This window comes from Acartia tonsa, chromosome 2 (genome assembly GCF_053477335.1).
Source record: "Acartia tonsa isolate MP-2025a chromosome 2, ASM5347733v1, whole genome shotgun sequence".
Lineage (NCBI taxonomy): Eukaryota > Metazoa > Arthropoda > Copepoda > Calanoida > Acartiidae > Acartia > Acartia tonsa.
This window is the reverse complement of record NC_137261.1, coordinates 41,552,167-41,571,785: the sequence shown is the minus strand read 5'-3', so window position 1 is coordinate 41,571,785 and position 19,619 is coordinate 41,552,167. Positions and strand designations below refer to the sequence as shown.

General features: G+C 32.3%; 1 protein-coding gene across 3 annotated transcripts in view; it reads left to right on the top strand.

Annotated features, from left to right (window-relative positions):
• LOC145311884 (uncharacterized) overlaps window positions 1-19,065 on the top strand; it is a 116,191-nt gene extending 97,126 nt beyond the window's left edge. For 2 of the 3 annotated variants that reach the window (XM_080150907.1, XM_080150906.1), the window contains exons 2-9: window positions 5,009-5,297; window positions 5,541-5,642; window positions 9,742-9,861; window positions 11,208-11,267; window positions 13,104-13,297; window positions 14,284-14,465; window positions 14,774-14,895; window positions 15,273-19,065. In XM_080150907.1, the coding sequence (XP_080007033.1) occupies window positions 5,550-5,642; window positions 9,742-9,861; window positions 11,208-11,267; window positions 13,104-13,297; window positions 14,284-14,465; window positions 14,774-14,895; window positions 15,273-18,317 (3,816 nt within the window). In that variant the 5' untranslated portion in view covers window positions 5,009-5,297; window positions 5,541-5,549 and the 3' untranslated portion in view covers window positions 18,318-19,065. Of the gene's footprint in view, window positions 1-5,008; window positions 5,298-5,540; window positions 5,643-9,028; window positions 9,197-9,741; window positions 9,862-11,207; window positions 11,268-13,103; window positions 13,298-14,283; window positions 14,466-14,773; window positions 14,896-15,272 lie in introns of those variants that run through there. The other variant, XM_080150908.1, reaches the window with a different exon arrangement.
• The last annotated feature ends 554 nt before the right edge of the window (window positions 19,066-19,619 follow it).

Genomic DNA, 19,619 nt, shown 5'->3' with positions numbered 1-19,619 from the left:
TGATCTTTCTATATGCTATGGCATTCCTTTTTTTTACAAGACTTATCAGTTTTTTTTAAAATTATATTTGTATGAAATGTTTTTAATGATATCATTAAACTCTTTTCCATTTAGTTAGGGTCCATGATTTATGGGTATCCATTTGGTCCAATTTAAAGATGGATTTTTTATTATCAGTTTTTATGATAGACCTTTTTTTAGAAGCCTAGGACTTTTACAAGTTGACAGGGATATATTGATAGGGCAATTGAATCTAAATCATCCCATTACCTTAAAAAAAAGGTTAGTCTTATTTTTTATTGTAGGATTCTACCCAATGCTTTGAACCAAGCCTTTGACAAATTTTTGTTCTTCGAATGTCTTACAGTATTACAAAATAAAGCACACTTCAAAGAGATTAGAGTTTGTATATTGAATTATAGCCATGGCCTATTCATAACTTTAAGAGGATTAGAGACCTCAAAATTGATTCTTTTCAAAGACGCTAAGAAAACAAACAATCTTATAAAATCAACCCATAAATAATTTACTAAAAATTAATTTTGTAATTAATGGAGAGTACAACAAATTATTATTGCCATCTACTAAAGGCATAATTTACACATTATTATCAGGAAGACAATCCAAGGCTACTACTATATAGTTCAATTAATAGTAGATATTTGTAAATTGTATTTTTGTCTACTTTTTATGATAATGGAAAATTGGGCTTTTATGATGAAAGTATGCATAGATTAAATATATAATATGTGTTATAAAAACATAATTTGATACATTTTTAGTAGCGGAGCTACTGTATCATCACTATATTCTAAATTATGACTTTTAAGATAATTTATCCATTCACTAAGGTTTAATCAGGATGTCTGTTTGTCTTGTTTACTAACCTAACTGCTTCTCCTTTACAGTGAATCTTCTCAAATGTTTAGGGAAGGATTATTATAACTATTTAGGGGGGGGGGGGCTTACTTCCACCCTGCTAAAGGGAAACACCCTGGAAAAAATTCCCACCCCCTCCCCCCCACTAGAAAAAAATGTATGCTAAAATTAACAGTGGAGAATCTCATCCCCCTCTCACTTGAGGAGCCTCCAGAAGCATTGCCGCTAAAATTGTTTTAAAAAAAGATGATTTAACTAAATTACTAGCTTTACTACCTTTTGAAATAGCCGTCCTTGTTTTAGCGTATTTACATTGTCCAGACGAGATGTATAATAGAGGCTGGACTCAGAATATTACTGTATTTTAGAACCCATGTTTATAGAGAAAGGTATTTTATCAGAAAAAAAATAATTATACTCTAAGAAATGGTCTTGTAAAATTAGCTCTAGAAAACATAATAAAAATCGATCTTACTGACTTTTTTTTACGTATCCCCAAAAAACTATCTACATACTAAAATTGATATCATTAAACTCTTCGACTTCAATTCGTTTAATCCGTGAAAATAATCCAGTTTATGCAATAATGAACTTGATTGCAGTCTGAGTTTTATCAAGGTTGGGTTTTTAGGTTTATTATTAACAGTTTAATCACAACTTGATAGCTTATTGTTCTCTGCATACAAGTCTTATGTGAATCTAAATAATTAATCACTTTAAAATTCAGCCTGAGAGATTATAGTAAATACCATTCATAGTAGTAAAATGGTAGCTCAAAAACTATTTTCGATGATACTGGTATGTTATAAAAATATGAATAAGAAGAGAAGGCGAGGTATTTAAGATATACCTTTTAAGACTTCTTTTGCCTTATGTATAGGTATGCCTTGCCTATTAATCTACCACATATTTATACCTAAATAAACTTAAACACATTTAATTTTATGAAATTTATGACTTAAAAAAGGATGACTGACATAAGTAGCAGATGTTCAGCGTTCATAAAAAATAAAAGTAAATTATATGATAAAAAAGATATGTTGTACTATAGCCGACAGACTTACATGAAAGTAAGTTATATACTAGGATGCTCTTTGGGATGGGGTATCATCACACAAAAAATGCACTTTCTGCAATATCAGCCGAGACAATCATCCATAGCGGTAAGAATGTAGTGACGGATAGACGACAAAGTGAATTATAGAGTCGCTTCGCTACTTTAAAAAGCTATTGTGAAATAAACCTAAAAAGATATAATTTATTTTAAAAAACAAGTAGTAGTGTATCAGTTCCTGTTCTAAAATCTAGGATAATTTATCTTTAGCTACAGAATTTGACGATATCTACAGTCTACATTGGGTTTATAGTTATTTTATACTATTGTTATCTACTTAAAACAGACTGCTAACATGCCTTGATACAAATGTGATTATTTAACTTTAGAAATGGGTCTTAGTTCAGAAAAATGATCTCGTTTTTATCTTTCTACCAAATTTAAACATTTTAAACCAAGAATATAATCCCAATGCATATACGCTTTTGGCTTCGCCCCTTGTCGTTTTTATATTCAGTTCAATTCTTTAGCCGTATAACAGATCTAAGTGGACTAACAAACAAAAAGATGATCAGACAAAACTTTTCATTTTCTTAATAGAACAATAGGCTACAGATATTTTGGTCTATAAGAATTTGATCAAAATGTTAATATACCACAAGACAAATATTTTGAATATAAATATTCATATTTTATTCAGACAGTTTCTATTTTTGACTAAAAACAAAAACAAAAAAGTCATTACATTAAAAATATAAATATCGAAAAATCCCTCCCACTTCGACGAATATTATGATGAACATTAGTAGACATAATTTTTGGTATTTTTTTCTACTTCTTACTTATAGTTGTACAATACAAAGGCTTGTTATACTGTATTTTTAACCCTAAAAACATTTTACCCACGTCTTATCTGTCTTTTTAGAAAATGAAAAAAAATGTATTGAAAATGAAATGATTTATTAAATTAAAGCCGTTTGCCTTTTCATGTGGCAAAGAGACAAAATGTACAAAAAATTTATACACAGATTGATCATCAGATATTCAATACTTTAATGTCAATCAGAAAAATTTGTTTACAATCGTTGTAAAGACAGAATAGGTCTTATCCCACCCCCCCCTCACCCCCTTCTTATTTCCCTTATTGGAACAAAAATCCACCCCCTAGGGATTTGATTCGGTTGCTGGGTCCTTCTGTCTGTTGTCGTTGGCAGTTAACACTAGGGGATGAGTCATTTACAAAATCAAGAACAAGGAAAAAGATATCTAATAGTTTCAAAGCACAACATTTAGAATATAAGTAGAAATATTTGGGCGTCAAATAAAAGGTCGTTAATTCTCCCAAGACAAAACCCGAAATCACAAAAACAAATATTTTTAAAATTAATTTAGTTATTGGTTGGTCCCGCCTCGCCTGCTAATGCAAAGTTGAAAAAAACAGACTGACGCAGTCAATTAATAGAGAAGTCTTGCTTCTAAAAAATAAGTTTCTCTATTATGCTTTAAATATAATCACACCACTTATCAATTTAGAATAGAGACTGAAATTGTACTGTTCAGTTATTTCAGAAATTGATTTTGGATCTTCGAAATTTTTGGTGAGAAGTGAGACTAATTGGAAAACAATAATACCCTCCCTCACCCCTTAACATTTCCCCATTATCAATTCCCCATCTTTGATTAGCTGGGATAGACATAAATACATCAAAAAAGAATTGTATTGGCATTTTGAACAAAATATTCTGCAAACTTTTTGACCGACGAAAAATACACGAAAAAAATCTTTCAGGATGTAAAGTATACATGTATTGCGAAAAGCATGGATAGACTAATGGATAATAAAAGAAAAGGCGGAACATATTTGTTCTCGGATAAATAATTTTAATTTGATTAATCATTCTTCCTGTTTGTGTGTGTGATTAGTTTCTGCCCTTATATACACATCAAATATACAAATACCCTAAAATCTTTGATCAAATAAAGATATATTTTATCCCAGGGATGTAAAATATACTTTTGTTCTACTTTTTTTTAAATAGTGGAGCTACATTATAATTTATATATCTTCTTAAATTCATACGTATTGTGTATACTCGTATACATGTTGTGACATATTTTCGCCAAAGCAAACTACAATAGACTTAAGAGGGCGACAAAATTAAATTCCAGTAAATTTAAAATCTCTTAATTGTTACCTATTTAAAGTTCAATTATTGACTATGCATGCCAAAGTTTAATTAGCATTTCTTTTTTCACTAAGCGTTGATCCTTATGGAGATGATTTATTTAAATAGTTTTTGTACCATAGACAATTTTATGAATTAACGTTAGCGCATTTTTAACATACCGCATCCCTCTTTTTTTATCTGAAAGCTGTCTATAAAATAGCAACATATCCTGTAGAAATTATATTGACATCCAGCGCTTTACAATATCCCTAAAACGGTTATTCTTACTAAGGGGTATGTGGGTATGTGTGTGTGTGTGGACAAAAAGTTGGAAAATAATGTGAAAAAATAATTCTTGCTATAAATTAAGTTTAATAAAACAAAAGATTATTAGCAGTCAGTTTTATTTATGCATTTCATAGTTTACATTGATTAAAATGAAAATTCCTCAGTTGCTATGTAAGAAAGATGTTAGATTTTGAAAGATATTTGTTATTATAATGGGACGAAATCGTATTTTAAACTTTTATGTAAAATATTCTTTATGGTTCCTTTGGTTCAAAGAGAATAGGGGAAAAGTATCATGTTACATTCTGGTACATTATGATTACTTTATTGTCACACTATACCCTTCTTTCAACACATTTTATGGGGAAATCATATTTTTTGCAAAAAAATATGATTTATAATCAATATTTCTTAACATATTTAATGGATATTTTTATTCATAAGCAGCCCAGAAACTATAGACTAATATATGTCAAATGCATTAAAAGCAGTGATTTCAAACAGATGTCAAAAACATTCTGTATGAATTTAATATATGATATATACAAAATATAAAAATCAATACTAAAAATGTCCCAGAAAAATACCCTTAATATATAATCCTTTGTTGTTTTTTCAGGCGGTTAGTTCCGGCAGTTTCCGGCTTCCTGGTGCATCCAACTTCCGGTTCCCACCACCAGTATGAACGAGTGGACAGTGTCAGCCAGCCAAACATTTTCAAACTTGTCGCAGAGCAGATAAACGGAGGACTCGAACCATTCCCCAACGGATCGTTAGCGCCTAATAATAAGGATCAGTGTGTTATAGACAGTGATTATGATAACATTAATGTTATAGATAACTCAGAAAGTTATAATTATCCAACTGTAACTAAAGTGACTTCTTGTGACAAGCATCTCAAATCTAAGGTATGTTATTAAATTTTAATTCTAAAATAATCCAAATATGATAAATTTAGCACATTTTCTTTTTTTCCCTAGAGGCCTCAAAGTGCATTTCAGGGTGGTGGAAAAATTGATTTCGGTAATCAAATTTGTATTTTAGATTTAAAAAGAAAAAGTAAAAAAAATGGGGGGTCGATTACACACAGACAGACCGATAGACATCCTGTTACTTTTGCAATAGCATAAAATGTATTGAAAATCGTTCAGGTGATAGACATGGACCCTTTGATGGAGGCAGATTCAGACAATGAAGATGATCCAACTAAGCTACTTAATCAATGGCTTGGAGAGCTTAATTCACTAAAAAAGGTAAAGAAATTTTCTTAGTTTAAAAATCCAAAACAAAATAAATGTTAGAGTAGCTTCAAAAACTTTTAACTTAAAATTCAAAAATCCTTTTTTAAAAACTAGAAAATTTAATAGCCTAGTCTATCTTAACTAAATAGGTAGTAAATACTTAATAGACAATATACAAAAACATAAATCTCAAAGTACACCCTTATAAAACCCCTGGCTCATAAAAAAGAAACACCTTACTTGGTATCTCTTTTAAAACCTAATCCGCTCTGGGTATATGTACTTACATTAAGTAAATAATTTAAGTGATTTACCAATAATGATTAGCGCAGCAATAACATACGGCCCGCCAGGGCAAACAAAAAAGAAAACAAACCTGTGATTTTTATTTATGTATCTGCGGACTTCTGTTTATAGAGCCACGTAAGAAATATATTTAATACTCAGATTTTCTACTTTTTACATATTACCTTTCCCCGTCTCTTTTTGGGTGTTTAATTTGAAGCCAAGACAGAAGGAAAATTGGTTTAGACAGTCGTCCATAGATTAAACTATTAAAGAGTTCTAATTGAAACTATTTTCTAGACACACTTATGCATCCATTTATACTTTTCACAGTGGGAAAAAATTGGTCAATCTTTTCTCAAGTTTTTTCCTGCATAACCTTCTTTTATTTTTTGCTTAAAATTCTATATTCTCTTAAGATTGTCTTAAAAGAGTTATTTTCATTTCAGTTTTAAACTCAGAATAACCCATTTGACCTTTAAGATACCTTATTTTTCTTATAGTCTAAATTCTAGCAATATATCACTGTGTTTGACTCTAGAGAATCTGATCAAATGTTTTTATTGAAACTCCAAGATTAATGGGTCGGCCTAGATATCTACTATTTGCATTTTTTATCAATGAAGCTTCTCGACAAGTTGCAGTTGTCCGTTTGTCCAATAAAAGCAAAAAAATAACATTGTATACCTTGTTTATGTCTTATTTTAAGAATTAATTTTTATCAATTTAACGTTTAATTTAATTCATGCGCTGCTCATGGTCATTATTGTTGCTGTTACAACTATAGCCTGGTATTTTAGTTTCTTAATTAGACATTCGATCACGTTAGATTAATTTGATTTGATGCAAAGTATCTCAGAGATAGGAACAACTTTTAGATTTTTCTCTTGACTGATTTTGGTTGTTGAAAAAATATAAAAGATAACTATTCATTTTATGCATTAATTAATTGGCAGACATAGAGACTATACAATAAATGTCCTCTACTAAGAAAATTTAAAATTTGATGTACAGATTTAACCACTTTTTAATTATTTTATATAAAACTTATTTGAACTTCAATGAAAACTTTTGTAAAAAATAAAATAAATTTTTTCCATGTTGCTGAGTATATTATGTGCCTAAAATTAGGTTTAATTTAAAAAAACAATATGAAATTACTAAAATTAATTTACTTTTTGTCCATTCTATTTCAGTTTTGTTTCCCAAAAACCATATTCTCTTATCTTATTAAAGTAATTCATTTTTTATCTCTCAAGGTTTATTCCTAAAGGTTAGAAAATAAAGAAAATAAGGGAGTAAAATCAGTAGAAACTAAAAAGCCCTAGGGTTGGGTTATTATTAAAGGTTGCATGAGGTGCTAAAGACGTCGTATTATGATCCCAATTTGGCTAGCTATTAGGTTACAATTACTTAACAGAAGCTGTTAAGTTGGTAGGTTATTAAATGCTGAAGAAAAACCATATCCCAGAATATAGGACAAAAATAATATTCTTTTTATAGTAATATTTCTGTATTGATAAATTTTTCTGCCATTTTCATCGCCCTGTCTTTGAATACCTCAAATGCTTCCCATTTAGATTATTAACCTTTGAAAAGTAAACCTTGGCCCATCTCACCTTATTTGGACAATTGTGACCTGGTTTTCATTAGCTTTTACATTTATTTTCTTTATCATGCCGCGCATATTTATTTATTTTTTGTTGGTTCGAATCCCCTGAGAAATGAAACACAAATTTATTTTACCAAGGGTATAATTTGAGTGGACGTTATCACCAACCCTTTGCTTTATACATTTTAGAGTTGAATAAATTTGTGTGTGCGTTATTATATACAAGCCGTGCTTTTAGCGTACTGAATTGTATTTTTGGTCATTGTGTTGAATTTTATAGGAATGTTCAACCTTAAAAATCAAGATTTCATATTATCTATGTCTTTAAATGTTATTAAAGACAGACTGACTCACACACACCGAAGAAAAGTAGTTGAGCTCCAAGCATTATGTTTTATTCTAAGCACGATTTGACAGAATTTACTTAAGACTTTCAGAATTCATAATTAACATTTTTAACACTTCATTTTAAATTCTATTATTTTCTCTAGAGAAAGTTATTTACAAGGAATAATTTTTCAAAGTGTGCATGGCTAAAATCAGAAAATAATATCATAGGTGTCCATAATATTGAAAAAATGAAAGAAACAATAATGCTCTGTCTATATATATCAAATTGACACAGCCCCAGCAAATAAGCTGTATTGTAAGATTATAGTTTTATTTAAAATTGTAACTTTTAGGAATAAATCTATTTTAGAGTAGCTTTGCTATTAAAATGAAAAAAAGAATTTTTACTTTTGATTAAAATGCGAAATATGTCTGCACTTTCCCTTTTTTTGAACTTGTGGTACAAAGATAGGTCAATAAAAGTTAATCCTTATCCTAATTCAAATTACTTTTAGAGTAAAGTATTAGTAATATTACTTTATTTTACACTAGCTGCAACGCACCTAGAGGCCTCTATTTATCTTGTTAGGGTGTTGTTTCCTCCCCCCCCCCCCCCAACAAAATAATTATAAACCTTCCTAGGACCTCAAAAACCACATTGTAAAGGAGAACCATATCGGTTCAGCGGTTAGCGAGATCCTTTGCTACAGAAAAAAAAAAACCTTACTGCTATATCATAAGATTTACTTATCTCTGTGGTAAAAACCTTATTATAACATCCAAAGAAAAGATGTTTTTATTGTAATAAAATCACTTATTTCTTCAGAATTAAAGTAAACAATCCTTGACCCTGACATAGCTTTTAATAAGTCGCATTAAAAATATGTTTATTTTTGTTGCTATCTGATTTTTTTATTACATATTCAATTTTAGTCAGGATAGCTTTTAATACTCTAGGCCTGGTAATATATTTTTTCCATTGACTCATACTTTTTTTTCAAGCAAAAAAAGATTAATAATTGACATCTACTTAAATATTAATAAAAGAAAACAAAGATTTTTTTTCTAAGTTTAAAACCCGCAAACTATGCAACACTGTTACAAATAATCAATGAATAAGAAAATAAGTTTGAAAGTAAAAATGTACATGATTATTGTGTATGTATGAGTCAGTCAGTCCCAAACATTTCTCTGATTCATACAATCTTTACATCATACACATAATTTGTGTTATACTCAACAGTAGAACATAATCTGTCAGACAAGACACAGCTTATTAGTGATGTGAACAAATAAAAGCATTTAAATGATACTTCAAGAATTACTGTTTGAAATAGAGGTGTGATATAAATTATTATAGTGTTTTATTTGTTTATATAGTGAAATACCGATATTTTACGTGATTTCAATGAGAAAAATTAAATATATTATTATAATTAATTTAGAAAAAAAAGAAATTATCCAACACAGCTCTAAATCCTATTTGTTTCCGCTGGATAAAACCGGTTCTGAACCGGGCTAAAAAATGTGGATCGCATGATTTTTTAATCATTGTCCACAAAAAAAATTATTGAAAATCTTCTTTTTAATAAATCACAAGTCATCCCCCTAAACAACACATAAATCCTTACTAGCAGCTACCTAAATCTAGAACTGAAATAGAGTAAAACCATCCTGGGACCTTTGTGAAGCTCCCATAAAAAGGATAACAAAATCAGTTTAGTAGTTATTGAGATCTTAAGCTTCAGACAAAAAAAAACCTACTACTTTCTATCATAGGATAGGATACTGTGAAGCAAATATTAAAAATGTCTTTTATTCGGGCTTTTTCATGTTGTTTTCTATGAGTTTCAGTTGCATTTACTTTATTATATTTCTTTGTAGGGTCTGGACAAGAATGTGGAGGGTAGCGGGTCCTCCATGAGACAAGAGTACCAGGAACTTGACCTGGCAGAGAAGAAAAAGAAATACAGATGCTCCCTCATCAACTTGGATACCTCGCAGGTCAGTCTTTACTTAGATTACAAGTTAAGAGGGCAGTTAGTTAATATTTGAAAACTACATCGTAGAAGTTATTATTATTTATTTCATTATATTTAAAAATTTCGATGTAAAGCAAATTAGACAGTTGGAAAAAAATTACAAAGTGAAATAAACTACCAAAAGATTGGATGATTGATATTAACAAACTTATATTGTAAGTCACTGTTATAGAGATACTTTGCACATAACAATATGCCAATCGACTACGAATAATCGTTTCAAAAAATCATCAATAAGATAAAAGTTGACGTTAAAATACTAAAATATTAACAATAACTTAACTCTTATAAGATTTTTCATGCAAAGTTAAAATCAAATTACTATGTTGACTTCTGTAGATATCCGTTGCGCTAAAATTAAAAATGTAGAAAAGTTTAACTTTTAATAATAAAATTTAGAAACTTTGCAACTTTTTATTTGGGAGATTTTTCATGCAATATTTTTAATTTCCTAAGAATTTGCTTAAAACAAGAAATGAATAAAAAAACTTATGAGAAAAATTTGCTTATCTTGTTATCTAAACAATGAGTCCTTTATCTTAAACTTTGCATGTTGGAAAAAATTTAATGAATGAAAATAATTTTTAATTTTAATTTTGCATTTTTACTTATGCAAAAACCTTGAAATTTCCTCTTCTCATTTACAAAATTTTAATGGTAACAAAAGGAATTTATTAATATGTAAGATAAAATGAATTGTTAAAATGAAATTGGTATAATCAATTTATTTAGCCATGATTGATCATTTTACAACCCCTAATTTTTAATTTTATGAAATTAAGGATAGATTAGGTTAAAATAAGCCCTTTCAAGCCCTATGAGGTAGCATTTTCAAAAAGAGTCATATTATGCCCAGTTTTTATTATCATTGAAAAACTTGATTATTGCTGCTTGTTGAAAAAATGGATGAAATGTAAAAATGTTCATAAATAAAATTTTTCGCGTACAATCTTTATATTAAAGTAAAATCTTTTGTGTTATACTTTAAATTTATTTCTGGAACATTTTAATTGCTCTTATTCATTGACATTATATGAAGCGAAGACTTTCACTATTTTTTTCGTTTGCTTCTCCGTCCATCCGTCCAAAATATAGCAAAGCCATTTTAAACAACGTTAGAGATTTTAAGGTCTTCATAGACTGCGTTGATACTGTAGTAGTTCCTGGAATATATAATATAGAGTTTAGTCTTGATGCATAGAAATACAATGATCTTTTAGTGACGGACCATCACATTTACAAGCAAAGTGAATTATATAAAAGCTTTGTTATTTGAAAAATAATTAGATAAAAAAATTTTGTTTTCAGGATGAAGAATTAGATGCCATACTTGGAGAGTTGACAGTTCTTGAATCACAATTCGATCAGGTAACAATTTTTTTAAACTTGTCCTTTTCTTTATAGAACAATGAATATTTTTAACCCTCTAAGTTCCTGTTGAGCATTGAACCCCCCACAACTTATTTTTGAAACAAATTGAAAATATGGGCGGGGAGTTTCGAGTAGTTTTTTGTTTGTTTGTTACATTTTGATAGGTTAGGTTATATTGGTTAGGATTTCACTGATATGGACCTCTTAGGTTTTTTTTAGGGGTACCATACTCCTGGAACCTGCGCTTTCCTCTCATTCTTAAAGTATTGGGATTTTGATTTGTGATCTATTTGTTCGCCCATAATATGAAAATAGATTTCTTAATGGCTATAAGTTCGAATAAATAATGATTACTTTTATAACCTATTGAACTTAATATCAACCATTAAAAACGTTCATGATAATACTAGCATTGTAAAAATTTTATTTATTTATTTTTTGCAAAAAGTTAAGAGAGAGAAAGATAGATAGTGTTATCTAATTATTGAGTAACTTAAATAACAAACAGAAAAAGGGACATTAGATATAAAAACTAAAAAAAAAAGAACAGAATAAGCATTGTATTTGTTTGGAATCTGCATATTTCATCCCGTTTGGGTGCTTAAAAATAATACATCTTGTTTTTAAAGTTGTAGAACCTGGACTTCCTAGCTGCTTACAGGTTGCAACTGCCGAGACCTGCATAACCAAAACTAAAATTTATTTTGCTTCTTTTCTTTTCTGAAATCTGTGTTCCCTTCCTTGGAAAAGCATGAAGAGCACAATTAAACAACAACTTATGCAACTAGATCTATTTTGTACTTAGAAATACTTAACAAGAATAAAATTTGCAACGGTAGGAGAGAAAAATAGTACATAACTCAAAAATACTTTAAAATTAAGATATAAAAAAGTAGTCTTTTTTTCTAATTTAAGTAGCTTTAAAAATACAAACCTTAACCTTAAAGTGTCTCAAGCAAATTTTCACTGAAAATTGCGCAAAAAAACGCAGACTTTGCCCTGCTGAAGATGTTTATTCATATGTGAGCAAAAATACATGATTTTACATTTTTTGTGTGCATGTATGTCAGTTTGTCTTTAGTGTTGATATAATACAAGGGTTAAATAAGTGTGGTATTTCAAAAAAATCCTTATATGTATATTTTTCGTATTTCTTTATTTTTCTCTTCCTTTACTTAATTTCTTACATCTTTTTTGACAAAATGAATTAAGTTCATATTCTGTTTCTCTTGGTAAGTAATAGTTATTTCTCGTATCGTATTATAAACGGCTTTCCGCGGATATAGAGTGTACAATTATAAGATTAAAACTAGTTTTTTAGCCCCGAGATGCCGGAGGCACCGGCTAAAAAAACTGGTTTTAATCTTATGATTGTACATTTCTATATTCGTAGAAAGCTGGATATTATACGATGCTAGACATGGTTTTTTCGTATGGATGAGAACCGGTTCCTATCCACCGGATTCGAATGAATACGAGAAAGAAAATTATAATTTTTTTTATTTACTATGCCTTTATTCTTGAGAATATTGTAAAAAAACAAGCATTTCAAATGTGAGGTTTTATAACTCATGAGGCAAAACGTAATAACATACAAAATTTTCCTTGTTGATAAAGGGAAAAAAATATTTCTGAAACAGATGCTTAAGCATATAAATTAAAGAGAAAACAACATTTCTGATACTGTACTTAAATTATGGATTGATCTGTCTGCCTTTTTTTAGACTATTTGTTTTGTTTCCTAAAATTGTTACTGTTTTGTAATCATTCATTGGTCTTAAAGTATGCACTTCTTTTTACTAGACAAAGACAATATTCTTATTTTTATTGCAGGAATTGGTGTTGGACCAAGAAAAGCGTTCATCCGCCGCAGCCATAGCTCAAAATGGTGGTGTCAACGGTTCCAGTAACGCCAACGGTGGGGGTGGCAAAACTTCGGCGGAAAGGAGTCCCGTTTCTCCCGCCGAATCTGACCGGTCTAGCAGCAATATCACGGATCTGGGCATTCACAGTAACACACACTCGAGGTATGTCTTCACATATTTGCTTTAGCAGCAAAAAGAATGACAATAGCCTAAAACCATAAAAAGACTTAAATTTAAAACTAGAATAGCATAAACCCAGATCAGGACCTATTGGATGCTTTTCTAAAATGGAGTAGTTTTCTAAATTATAGCTACAAACAAAAGATTGCCACTTTATATACTTTGATATATTTAGTGATTTTTTCTGGAATCGACATTATAACTGTAGTGTTATGCTGATATAATAATAACATAAAAGATTAACAGGGAATAATAAACAAGTGAGCAAACCAATAAGTTTCATTATTTTAAAACCATTTAGGTATAAAGAACAGTTTTATGAGTTTGGTTAAAAGCACGTATCTAAGTACTGGTATAATATTTGAATTATGTATGACAAGCTACAATAAACAATCACACACTAAAAAACTTTACAACCCATTTCCATGCCATAGCTTGTGTTTTAAGAACTTTTTTAACTCCTTTTGTTTATTGCATGGAATCTTAAAGCGAAGACAATAATTTCAAGTAAAAAATGTCTAATAGAAGTAAATATTAACTTTATAAAAAAAAACTTTAGATAGTTGATTTAGAGTGTTAAAAATATAGGTTAAATAACTTTTAAAGTTTAATTTTAAATGCTATTTTGTTCAATACTCTATAAATGTCAATTAATTTCAGTTACAAAGCAAAGCTTGCACGAACAAATTTTTGGGTTTTTGCTACTACGCTTTGTGTAAAATTTGTCGTAAAAATAGCTTCTATTTAAATGTAAGAAAGGGCTCAATTTTCCAATTTACGTATTTAGGTCAAATAAACGGGAAAAATACCATTAAATTTTGCTGTATTTATATGGTAGAAAATACTTTTAAATTGTACAATTTAAGACAACTTTTACTAATGGACTTATTTAACAGATACATTATTTAAAAAGTATAATTACATTTACTAGAGGCGAAATTTTTAATTTACATCTAACTTTTTTATAGATCAAGTTCTGGATCAGATGAGATGAAACACACGGGTCAGCTGATCAGACGAGGCGGTGGTGAGGCGGGAACTGGCGGGGGCAGGACAGAGAGCCCAGATACAGACTCCGCCTTCTGTGACAACCTGTCCGTGCTGTCCAGCTGTAGTGCTGCCAGCAGCTCCAAGACTGGCCAATCTTTAGGTAACAAAATTGTTTTTATTTTTCGAATTTATATGATTTTTTCCCAGCACTTTTGTGTATAGTGAAATATTTTTTTCTATTTGTCTATCCATACATCTATACATTTAATATACATCATTGTTATCAAAAGGGGCCTGAACATTAGGGTACCCTAATCTATACATTCAGCTAACCTAAAGATCTATAATAAACCTCAACTAACCTAACCTTATTTTTCCTTAGACTATTATGTTAAAAAATTTCAATCACAATTCACTAAAATTTATTAATTTATTATTGTATGATTAAATAAATATGCATATTTGTAGGAGTTCCGAGTTCTGTACATTGTCTGACTAAAGAGGAACAAGAAGCAAAGATCAAAGCTGAAAAGATTAAACTTGCCATTGAAAAGATCAAAGAGGCATCGGTCAAAAAACTTTTTATCAAGGTAAGAATTTTTTGTTGTGAAATGGTTGTTTTTGTATAAAAGCAGGTGTCCCTTTGAACAAAATTTTTATAAAGCTATGGTTTTAGAGTATAGTTTTGAAATTTTGAATTTAGATAAGCTTTTCATATTATTATTTAAAATACTATGCTTAGTAGGTTGATTTAGGTAACAATTAGTTAAAGATTTAATTTAATGAAATAGGAAGTGTTTTAGATTAGAAAATTAATTTAAATCTTGAAAAAATATGATTCCTTTTGTCTTCAAATATTATAGAAAGACTCTTAATTGGATCATTTTCCTTTCTTTGAATAATACAGACATTCATAAATGAAATAAGATATTTTTATTTTTTAAATCATATATTTTTTTAATTTAAGGTTTTTACAAGCGATGGATCCGCCAAGAGTCTGTTGGTGGACGAGAAGATGTCCGTGGGTCACGTGACCAGGATCCTGGCAGAGAAGAACCACGTGCAGCTGGACCCCAAGTGGGCCCTGGTAGAGCTCGTGCCCGACCTCTACATGGAGAGAGTGTACGAGGATCACGAGCAGCTAGTGGACAATTGTCTCCTATGGAAGGTGGACTCCAAGAATACACTGTGGTTCATTGAGCGACCAGAAAAGTTTGACCTGTTCCTACGGCCAGAAGTTTACCTGCTTGGGACTTCGTCCTCGCAAAAGGATGACCAAATGGAGGAGCACTCAAGACAGGAATTGTTGGAGGAATATTTTTCAAGCAGTGGAGTAGGAGCTCCACAGTTAGAAGGCAATATCTACCTAAAGGCTGACAGCAAGAAGTCCTGGAAGAAATTTTATTTTGTCCTAAGGTCCTCAGGGATGTACTACGCGCCCAAAGGCAAGAAGAGCTCGAAAGATCTAGTCTGTTTAACCACTTTCGACGTGAATCAAGTCTATTATGGTGTTGGATGGAAAAATAAATATAAAGCTCCGACAGATTATTGCTTTGGCATTAAGCATCCTCAAATCCAGGCCAAGAATCCAAAATACATAAAATATTTGTGCGTGGAAACGCAGCGAGAGCTTCATCAGTGGGTCACAGGCATACGTATAGCCAAGAACGGCAAGAGTCTGTACGAAAACTATCGCGGCATTGTCGAAGAAATCACGCATGCAGACATTGATATTCTAACATCAAAACGGTTCTCGGTTAATTCCTCCAATGGTTTGCATATTACAAATGCCAATGGGGTGAACGGCCCCGAAAAACAAGAAAACGGCATTCAAAGCCCGGCTAGAACTCCATCCTCTGAGAATAAGAGTTTGGCCAGTGCTCTGTCCAGCGGGTTCGAGTCCGACCTGTCCAATGGTAGCTCTAAGCAGGATGTGTCCAAGCTCAACCAGTCCCTGGAAACAGATGAAGGTTGTAGTGGCGTTGGCAGTGGATCAAACGGCGGTAATGATTCATCAGAAAAGATTTCAGCTGGTCTGACACCAGTGGGGACTTTGGAGCGCAGTTTCAAGCTGCGCCGTTCTTTCAGCCGCTCATCCCGGTCATCCTCTGGTAGCGGCTGTATGAGTGACAAATCCGGCGCTGAACTTGGCTTTGAAAGTGATTTTCCATTGGGAGGTACAATTAAAAAACGTCCAACGACCACACCGCGCCTGCCATTGACCAACACAACCTGGGGACTTGTCAAGGAGTCAGACGAAAATGATGATGAAGACCTTGGTGGCGCTGGAGGAGTTGTTGGCGTTGGAGCAGGTGGTACTTTACTCAGACGAGCCGTCAGAAACAGTCTGCCACGGAAACCAAAAGAAAATGGAGGCGATGTTGTTGATTTTGCTCCTGCCCCTCAACAAGTCATATCTCCACCTACAAGACTTACAGAAGCCCCTATGGCTGATCTTAACTCAGTTGACGATCCTTTAAGCTCAGCATTTGAGAGAAGTTTGTCAAGTATGTCTGAAGATGAAAATCTACCGCTACCCCCTCCCCCAAGGATGGACAGCATACAAAGTTTGGACCAGATTGACCAGCTGCCTCCGCCCCCAGCTGACATTTACAACACAACCAACGAAATTTTGGGAAACAGTAGTCATCAAGAATCTAACCACTACCATGTGTCACCAGTTTCGAGCCCCATGCATGCTGCAAAATTGACAAGTCTGCCACCCTCAGGTCCCAGCGGGCCTATGGGTAGGTTTCCCGGTTCACCTAAACCAGCAACAGCTGTCGGCAAAAAGCCCACAGCCCCAATTCAGAAATCTAGTCGAAGAATATCTTTTGATGACAATGTGCAAATGATCGAGGCCCCAAGCTCTCCAACCTCGCCAAAATATTCAACCATGCAAAATTTAAAGGAAAAGGCCATAGCTAAATTTACCCCTACCCCTCCTTACAGAGGCAACCCAGGTAAACTGATGTTTAACGGAGATGAATCCACCAACACAAACAGTTTGCCCCGCAGTTTCCTCAGTGATCTCCAGAAGGTAATGAACAAGAAGTGGCAAGTGGCGGAAAAATGCCGAGCCGACACTGAAACCACTCCACACGAAGTCTTGGGATTCCGGGACGAGCCGGTCAAAAATATGGACAAACAGGGTTTGTACAGTCAAAAAAGTGCCATAGGAGCCTGGGTTTTGGAATCACAACAGTATACTCCAGAAGAGCTAGAAGTACCAGAGTATTCAGGTCCACAACAGGTCCCTTACCAGGATCCATATTCAGGAAACAAAACTTACACACAGCAGCATGAAAGAAGCTATGTAATGGCTGGTGGCCGTCAGCCTGAGGCATCACCAAGTCATGTCATGATGCACAGGCAACAACAAGATCCCCAACTTCATAGTGTTAGCAGAAAAGAGTCGCCTAGTCAGTTCCACAGACAGCAGCAGGAGTCGCCTGGCAGTCCTTATCACCACCAGCAGCTACGCCACCTTCAGGAGTCACCCTCACCAGGTGCAGGTGGACATTATGGCCATCATCAACAACAATATCCTCAGCATAGACAAGAGTCTCCCTACGCAGGATATCCTCACCCACATCACCCCCACCCACCCCATCATATGATGCCAGGTCATAGTCCCCAGTCTCCCCAGCACCATCTAGTGCACCACCATGTGCATCATGCTGCTTCTCCAGTCCATCATGGATCTCCTCTACACCATGGTGCTTCACCCGTGCACCATGGAGCCGCAAGTCCATTGCATCATTTCCATCATGGTGCCGGCCTACCGCCACCCCACTCACCCCAACACAACGGCAACCATAGTCCGGCCAGCAGTTCTAGCGGCGGCGCCAGTAGCACCAGCATAGGGCATACTCATCAGCCGGTTGTCCTTATTGAACCGGAGCCAAATTATGTTGACCCAGGACGGATGAGAGCCAATAAGGGCAACAAACGGCCGCCCCCGCCGCCAAGACGGAATGACAACACTCAACTAACCGCCTCTGGCTACTAGAATATTATATATATTATAGCTTTTGTGAATAAATGAACTGATATAAAAATAAATCAGCCAAACCTGTGAAAGTTTATGATTCCCCTCTTTATATTTTTATTATGCTATTGGCAAAATTATATTTCTATTGTATAATATTTGCTCTACATTTACATAAAAACAAGGACAGAAAAACCTTGAAAATATTTATATAGCCACAATTGTTTTTAGCTAAACAATCATCGATTAAACTTTTTCATTGTATTGCAATTTAGAATTATTATTGTCAATGCTTTTGCAAAACTAAATTTACAAGTTTCTAGAATTTAAGATATTGATAATATTTGCTATCTATCTAGTATCTATGTAATTATACATTTATCAAAAATGGACCATTAAAATTTTTAAATATTTGATTTTCAGCAAATTATCAAAAATATCTATATAAAGAATATAGCTTAATTTTAAAATGCTTTTTTGTCAATTTTGTAGCAAAAAGGGCTATTTTCTCTTTTTTAACTTGTAAAGAAAAAACAATTATTAGAAAAATGAAGTAAGTCAAAATATGTAATAGTTAAGAATTATTTTAAGTTAGAGGTTCATTTTACTTGTTGTATTTTATTAATATTACTATTAATTGTAATTATTATTATTATTATTATTATTATTAGGTATATTTGTGATATGTTGCTACGTACCTGTTTATTGTTATTAATCATGTAGCCATTATAAATTCTTAATTGTATCAATAAAATATTTCAAATCTAAATCTGTATATTTTTAGTAGCGCAGATACTCTATAAAGATATTTTCCAAGCAAAGCAAAACGTAGCAATCTAAAGAGCAGCTAATCTACTCCCCCCCCCCCCCTTTTATCTCTCACTGAAACACGTAAGTAAGAACGTTTAACAATTTTAAAAGCTATCAGGGAAATCATTTCATTATACCTTAAATTTCACATGGATGTCTAAACCTGTTTCTAAACAGACAATCGATATTTTTACACACAAGCAGGTTTAAATTTGAGTCTTATCTGCGGCTGCCGAGCCCTATTGAAGAGTTTTTATTTAACTATTTACCACAAGTAGATGCCTCATTGTCGTCTAGGGGCGTAATAGAAATTCCCCAAAATCATCCCGGGACCTATGTGAAGCATAAGTTTAAGCTATATCTTAAATATCATATCATATTCAATAATTAACTAGGTTTAAATTATCTCTTGGTAACAAGAGCATACTACATACAATAAGCACCATTATCAGAATTTGAATATTTCTAGATGATTTAATGGAGTTAAAACCGCAGCTGCCAAAGTGCACTCTT